Source organism: Trachymyrmex septentrionalis, unplaced genomic scaffold, assembly GCF_001594115.1.
Source record: "Trachymyrmex septentrionalis isolate Tsep2-gDNA-1 unplaced genomic scaffold, Tsep1.0 scaffold89, whole genome shotgun sequence".
In the NCBI taxonomy this organism is placed as follows: domain Eukaryota; kingdom Metazoa; phylum Arthropoda; class Insecta; order Hymenoptera; family Formicidae; genus Trachymyrmex; species Trachymyrmex septentrionalis.
Window position 1 is genome coordinate 603,216 of NW_017306081.1, and position 8,280 is coordinate 611,495.

Sequence of the window (8,280 nt, forward strand, 5' to 3'; positions counted from 1 at the left end):
CTTCATACAGTTTTAATGACAATTTACGTCTTCCTGTTAGAGCAAAAGATATCAAAGAATAACGTTTCTATTCTTAAGTTGTATGTGTTCGGTTGTGTGTGCGTAAACGTATAGTTTTGCGAGGAGTTTTGCGATTCGAACGCCGCCTACAGTGCACCACCAATATCAATTCAGAAACTTGATTTCGACCACACTTTTAAAGCCTAAAGTTCGACCTCCTATTCTCTATACTCTATGCTCATACTCTACTACATCGATTCCGTTCGCGATCGCCGAGAAGGAAGCGTGTGGATTTTCATATTTATAGAATGTTCGAAAAGTTAATCTTGACTTATCTAATTGACATATTTCTCCTTCCTTTTGTTTAACGTTTGATAGCTATTCTTAAGATACATGTGGCATGCAAACTAGAAAGTGCATCACAGAGAGAAACCTGAGAGAGAACATAACAGCTCAAAACCTGTAACCGCAAAATGCTGCTGAGCACTACTGTCCTCTGACAAAGTGCATGTAAACTACATAGCAACGTCCACTTTTCTTAGGGTCCATTTTTCAAGGCTGGAGATATACAATAAATCGATATTTAATTCATATAATTGTGCTTCATATAGCACATATACATCTACAATAGGTGTTTTAAGCCTTAAGAAGTAAGAAATTGACCAACATTACAGAATATTCGAGAAGAATAATCGACTATGATTTGTCCATTTCTTAAGACTTAGAAATCTATTAGGTGCTTTCTATTTGATGACACAAGTCAATACAAATATTGTTCTATCTTTGTTGACATTCAGAGAGTGACAAAGAATGACACTTGTATTGATTTGTGTCATCAAATAGAAAATATCCATTATAGATCCGAAATTACGTTATTCCACTGTGGGTTTGCACCCTTAGAATAAAATCACAGTGTAAAAAAAGGCCGCGAAATAAAGAATACGTCATTGAAGTAACCAATCAGTGCTATTCCGTACTTTTTCATTACGCAAGTTTTGTGTACTATGTTCACATGGTGCGTGAAAGATGCATCCAAGATGAATTTAATTTAAACATTACTATAACTTTATGTTAATAATTTGCTTATTAAAATGAAATATAATTTTTCAAGGTAATTATACAGAATAGGTGCCGCAGCTTAAAAGTAAATAAAGTTAGGCTTGTTTGTCGCGTTTTTGCAAAAAACAAAAGAATCTAAATGAAATGAATCAGAAAAAAATTCGCTCTGCCCCGTGAACCAAGATATTAAGCGTTAAAGTTGATGACTATTGAGATTAGGAAATCTGTCACAGAGGCAAAATGAGGTCTATTATACTATTCTACATGAATTTCGACTTTTTAGTCAATCGCGAAGCCACTTTCACCCTCCTCCCCTTCCCCTTTGTAAAGGGACGCACTTCTAAAATTGTACTGTTATTGGCCTAGTTTCCACCAAGAGTTTAATCCGGATCAGGGGATCGATTCTGTATCTTAAAACGAAGTGAAAATTATAAAAGGTAACAAATTTACTAGAATACTGATAATTTCCTTGGTCAACGCCTAGTAAATTTGCTCACTTCTGTAATTTTCACCTCGTTTCAAGATACAGAATTGATCTGCAGAATGTAAGAACTAACCAACTACAGTCAAGTATTCTCCTGTTACAGTTAAACGACAGGAGAATACTCGACTATAGTTGATTGGTTCTTATATTTTAATCCGGTTAAAACCCTCGGAAACCGGTGGAAACTAGCTATTCTTAAAGTTAGAAAACCTGTCATGTAGACAATGAGGTGTATAAACTAATGCTTATTGGTTCAAAGCGGTTACGCCGTTTCGAACAAAATAAAAATACCACATTCTACTCGCTTGACTAGTCTAACCGCCAAGAAGTTGTAGCCTAGACAGTAGTGTAAGATAGCTCCTTCGATTATAGATCATAAGTTTAGTTTTTGCGCCTCACCGCTGGCGGCGCTCCGATCATCCGCCATTACCGCACACGATTGGCCATGCCTCTCGATTGGCCTGTCGATAATACCCTTTCGGGATTGGTTGCGATAGTGGGGCAGAAGGAGCAAGATCCTGAGCGATTCCTTTGTACAGAATATAGTTCGTTACAAGAGTGAATAAAATGTGAATACACATAGTGAATATCGTATATCACAACTAGTGAATAATAGCCCTTTCCTTCCAAAAAGTTTCCTAGATTATCTCACCTCTGGATTAATCCTGATAATATTCCTACCCTTTTGGAATATTCCGATTTCAAAAGTTATACACGTGATCGTGTCGCTGTCTTACAGTAGCATTAGATGCATCCAGAAGCACGACCGTTCATTGAGCGTTCAGTGAGCTCTTGTATCTGTTTGGTCTATATTGTTAATTCTAACGGAATATGCCAATTAGATGCAAGAGCTCATTGAGCGCTCAGTGAGTGGTTATAGTACTGAGCACCCAGTGTCCGCTTGCGGTGATGGGAGATGACAAGAATTCGTCTGCTCTAGGAAACCTTATGCACATGCGTAAAGCTGAGCAGTCTTAACTGACGTACATATTTCATGGTATTATAAGACCCCTAATAACGATATTAAGAAAGTTGTAGGGAGAAAAGGAAGGTTTTTATTAAAGATACATAGTGTGTTCATAAATAATAAAAAATTTTGTCTTTTATTACGCAGCCGATTTATATATGAATACCAACATCGTTTGAAGAAATAGCATTCGAGAAAGTCACTATAATGACGTACAGTACCTAAGAGGTTAAAAAAGAAATAATTCATTACTATAACCTTAATTTAGGAAAAAATTTAGAACGGGTTGTACAGCGGGACAAAGTGTTAAAATTTGAGATTGTCCCTTCTAATTTGAGATGGTTAGTCACTCAGATGTACAGGAGCCCCAGAAGCATCCGTATTCCGTATTGCTCCGTATGTTCCATCATTGGATCAAGCTGCACGTCAATTTACGCATGCGCACAAAGTTTACTAGAGCAGAGGAATTCTTGTCACCTTTCATCACTGGCGGTCCGCTTGGAATATTTCTAACCTAAGTGAAGACTGGGAGATGCGAACAATCTTTTTAGAGTGGTTTTTTTTCTAGGTCTAGGCTACAATTTCTAGGCAGTTAGGCCTCAAAGGGTAGGATATGTTATTTATTTTTTGTTCGAGGCGGTATAGAACCAATAAGTACTACTGTCTATACATCCCACTATCCACATGACAGATTTCCTAACCTCAATAGTTGTTAACTTTAACGCTCAATATCTCTGCTTATAGGACAGAGCGACGTTTTTTTTTGCCAGATTCTTTCATTTCATGCAAAAACGCGTCGAATAAGCGTTATTTTATTGATTTTTGAGGTGATTGTGCTAAACTGTATAATTACCTTTTCTGCTTCAATTACACAAATTCTCTGCTTTAAGAACACAAATTCTCTGCTTTAAATTAAACATAATATAGAGCTAAGAACCATTCAGGATATTATGTAAGTAATAATATTATAAACATATACACACACACAATCTAAAATCTTTGCTTTAAAATAAAAATTCTTTGCTTTAAAAACAAATTCTCTATTGTAAAAACAAAAATTTTGTAGAAAATTATTTGTTCGCAATAATAAATATAAGGGCTATGAGCCAAATAAATGATTTAATATTTAAATTATATGCATAAGTATTATAAACTAAACAGATGTTTCGGCACTCATTATCAATGTTAATGCGAATATAGCTGATGTATAACTTAAGCCTGTTCTACAATGTTCTTTTTGTTTCTTGTTTTTTGTTATTTTTTATATCTTGTTTTTTCGCTTCTTATTCAGATTTTTGTTTTATATTGCGAGATAAAAATTAACAAACTTCGAAAAACACAAGAAATACGTAGCAAAAAATACAATTGTTGATAAAACAGTTGCAAAGGAGAAAAAAGCAAAAGGTAAAAAACAAGAAACAGGAAATAAAGAGTACATTGTAGAATAGGTTTTAATAATCCAGTAAAACATAATAAAATAAAAAACTATAAAAATACATAGTCCATAGGTAAATAATAAAAATACAAATATATAAAAATTTTTACCATCTTTTATTCATGAATTTGCTTGTTCTATATAATCAAAAGTGATATATCCATGATGGTATCAATAACTGAATAAATGTTTTGAGTCTTGACATTTGTCGTGTATAAAATGGTATTTGTAATAAAACATTGTTTTGTTAATTGAAGCGATGAAATGGATATTTGAAATTATGAAATATATAAATAATACATTGTAAATTAATAACTGTTAAATTACATAGTGTATATTGATATTAACAATATTGTTATTGTATATTAAAATAATTTGTGTTTTTATAGCAGAGAATTTGTGTATATATAATTGAACCAGAAAATACTTTTTCTCATGTCTCTTTATGTTGTCGATGCAACAGATTTTCTAATCTAATAATAGTTAATTTTAACAATTAAAAAAATTACTTTAACGATTAATATCTCACTTCACAGGGCTGAGCATATTTTCTGCCAGATTCTTTCGTTTTACAAAAATGCATTGAATGAGCATAATTTCAGTGAAATTGAGGAGTGTCTTCTGGATAATTACCTATTCTGTATAATTACCATTATTCTAAGTGTATTCTTGTGCTTTTTGTTTTTTGTACTTTTTAATTTTTTTGATATTTTAAAATTATATTATTATAGGTAAGAGAGAGGGAACCAAAGTATATGTATAAATGATGGCAAATACAGCAGAGAAAAAATCTGAAATAGAATTACTACCATGCAGCTTCAAATTTCATAATTTTGTTGCCAAAGTCGGTGATACTAATATTAATTGCCAAATAATAAGGATGGAAGATTCTTTGTATCTGTGGATTGGAGATTCCAATAATGGCAGTATGGAAGACTTGTCTTTTGCTCTTACATCAAGTTTCGAGAAACAACCTATTGCAACCAAAATCATGGGTTCTATAGCAAATGCTACATCCACAAATATGGCTAAGAGATTAAGCATGAAGTTTGGAAAAGCAATATATATTAGTTTTAATATAACTCCAAATAATATAATATTACCAGGAATTGAAAAAAGAATTCAAGAAGAGTTCAAGACACATACAGATCTATTGAGTTTTTGACTTCGATTGATAAAAAACACTAAATATTTATTTAAACATAATTTTTGTTTAATGTAATAACTTTTAATATTTGTAATAAATTTAGAATGTTACTGTATTAAAAATGTATGTTAAAAATTTTGAATTCGAAGGATAACATATTGACTATTTATCAGTTATTATATATGTAAACTAGATAACAATTTATTAGTTCATTAATGAAGAAAAAAAATTATCAATCTTTTTATATTTATTCCTTAAAAATTCAATGATTCGATATAGCTTGATTGTTGATATTTGTTAGCAAATTACAGTTTTAATTTTACTAATTTTTCTAATTAATATCGATACCTTAAATCAATACTTCATCATGGCTATTTGTTAATAAAATTTGACAATAAAAATATATATCTTTATCTTTGTTTTGATTTTTCTAGTAAATGTAAGTGATTTTCTTTAAAATATTTTTCCATTATTCTTTAAAACTTATTTTCTTCACATTTTTTTGAAAAAAATATTAATATTTTCTAAAATTATTAAATATACAAATGTGTAAAATTAGATAAAAAAATCTATCGCTATATTTAAAGTACGCAATATTTTTTTAATTTAATCAAATTTAATGATGAAGTTAATAATAATAAGAAGAACGTATAGTTTATATATTACACGTACTTTTATTTTAAATATGTGAGCAGAATTTTATATTATATACATTTAAATATAATGCATATTCTCTTTCTAACAAGGGTAAAATTTATCTCGTATACTTTATATAGTTTACGATGTCATTTCACATACTTTCCAGCAGTGTTTCGGTTTTTTAGGCACCCTTCTCTTAGAAATGTTCTTAATAATAATACTTTGCCCTGATGAGATTGTTTAGAATAATTCGCTTGAATGCTTTGGCCTTCAAGAACGCTTTGAAAATAATCGATTTTTATAGCAATTCTAAGATATACTTGCTGTTAAAAGATTAATGGAATTAAATACGTAAAGTAAAATTATATAGATTAGTATAAAGATTTAATAAGACGATTACATTATAAATGAGTATATTCATTTTTTAAATTTAATTTTTTTATATTACATATAAGCATTAAATATATCTTAAAATATATACAAATTTTAAGCATGTGGTCTCAAAGTTTATATTTGCAATCCATTGAGAAATAAAATAAGTAATTGTAGACTTAAAATAATATTGTAAAAAATACATGGTTTGATGTATTAAATAGTTTAGCAAAACTTTCTATTTAAACGCATCTCACATACTTTTAATATATCTTATTTTTTTCTTACAATTGCCATTAATCGATCATGCTGTACTCAATGTTACATTTATAAAATTACGATAAAAAATTTCGGTCTTATTCTGTTACTTTCTTACACGTATAATTTTACATTAATTTACATTAAACATTTATTACAGACGATACACTTAAGAAGAAAATATTCTGTAGTAGTTCCAGTTAATTGACTTTTATCTAAGCAGCATCCGCGCGGGCTGCTTTTAATACATATCCGGTGAATAAAAAAAGAAGTGATTGGATGAAGATATTAATCTCACATAATTTTAGTAAATATTAATACTCGCCACATAATGTTACGCTGCACATTCGTTTTTAAACACAACACTTCTTTATATTGATATGTTTTTCACTATTCAATAAGAAACAATTTCCATACTCACACTTTTAGTATACTTTATAAATTTAATTATGTCAATAATTTTTATTTTTTATAATTTTGGAAGAAACTGTAATAATTTTAATCTATATTGTTTCTAATCAGACTTATAAATAATATAAATATTTAAGAAATTATTCTTCATTAAATTCTATATTCAGAAAATTTAAATATCTTTTTGCGATTGAAAAATGCTTATTAATTAGATTTTTAAAACATAATTCATTCAATTATAACCTGTTAACAGTTTGATATAAATAATTTTTTCAATTTTGTGTGTGTGTGTGTGTGTGTGTGTGTGTGTGTGTGTGCATAAAATTAATAGAAATTACTATTAATTATTCTCGTAATTAGGAATATTTTTAATTCATATGATATTGTATATATTATGTTACAAATTAATGTGTTAATTATAATACAATTAACTGAGTTTTGATTGTTTTTAACATTATATACGATTTTTCTCGTTTCAGTGTTCAAAGTTTCAACATTTTTCTCTTGTATATATCGTGTAATGTTAATTTTCATGTTATAATTTTTCGAGTCGATTTTTCTTTTTATAAGACTGAAACCGCTTGAGGATTTTTTTATTACAGAAATGTAATAGTAGTAAGAATTTGAAATATATGAGAACATATCGCTTTTGGTTTATTGATTCATTGTAAGACCCAGTTCCACAACTCACGTCTAACTCTTAACCGAGGTTCAACTTGTTTCTCATATCTTTCCAATTCTAGAATTGGAAAGAGACAATGAATAATAAGTTGAACCTCGGCTAAGAGTTAACCGTGAGTTGTGTGTGGATCTGGGGTTAAATGTAATATTAAATTTATAAATGTGAAAAGAAATACCGGAGACAAATTTCATTAAAAACAATTATGGACAGTTATATCAAACGTACAATTAGTAAAGAATTTCAATAAAATTAGGATTCAATTAACATTAGCTGTAGTTATTCTCAGTTCTTCATTTGTAAAATAATGATTATTTGATTTCTTCCTTACTTTCGTTAAACTTTTTCATTTGCATAAAATAACATTGGTGTAACGCATAATTAGAGCAACAGGACGTTGCGATTGCAACGAGTGCAACCTCTATAATGTCGCATAGAAAATATATTTGTAATTTAATATATGTATATAGTTCTCTCATTTCTCGAGAAGATTGAGTCCCTAGATGAAGAAGCTTACGCGATAGTGCCATTTTACGAAAGACTTAAATGCGGCAGGACTGCATATTCGATTGTATGTACATTTAATATATAATATAAGTGCACCTACTTAATTCGACTAAATGAAGAAATTATACTTAATCCTTCTCAATTAATTATTTCTAGCACGTGTTCTTTGACTCGTCAGATATTCGTTTCATTTTCAATTTTGTTCTGTACAGCTAAAAAAGCAGATTACGCGAATTATTATATGTTATTTAATACTTTAAAGTATCGTGTATCACTTTGTATATATGTATACATTATATATATGTATATATATACATACATA

The 8,280-nt window shown here is 29.5% G+C and overlaps 1 protein-coding gene across 4 annotated transcripts; it reads left to right on the top strand.

The window, feature by feature from the left end:
- The first annotated feature begins 2,978 nt into the window (after nucleotides 1–2,978).
- LOC108755576 (proteasome assembly chaperone 4-like) lies at nucleotides 2,979–5,122 on the top strand. Of its 4 annotated transcripts, none has more exons than XM_018498660.1 (3): nucleotides 2,979–3,116; nucleotides 4,482–4,585; nucleotides 4,677–5,122. In XM_018498660.1, exon 3 carries the CDS (start codon nucleotides 4,709–4,711, stop codon nucleotides 5,108–5,110), a length of 402 nt encoding a protein of 133 aa, XP_018354162.1. In that variant the 5' UTR covers nucleotides 2,979–3,116; nucleotides 4,482–4,585; nucleotides 4,677–4,708; the 3' UTR covers nucleotides 5,111–5,122. The 4 variants fall into 4 exon arrangements, with proteins under 4 accessions (XP_018354162.1, XP_018354165.1, XP_018354163.1 ...); XM_018498661.1 differs by lacking the exon at nucleotides 2,979–3,116 and adding an exon at nucleotides 3,315–3,337; XM_018498662.1 differs by lacking the exon at nucleotides 2,979–3,116 and adding an exon at nucleotides 3,413–3,462.
- The last annotated feature ends 3,158 nt before the right edge of the window (nucleotides 5,123–8,280 follow it).

Bases quoted from the DNA above. Each gene is read 5' to 3' on its own strand.
- LOC108755576 (XM_018498660.1), top strand. From the start codon at position 4,709: ATGATGGCAAATACAGCAGAGAAAAAATCTGAAATAGAATTACTACCA.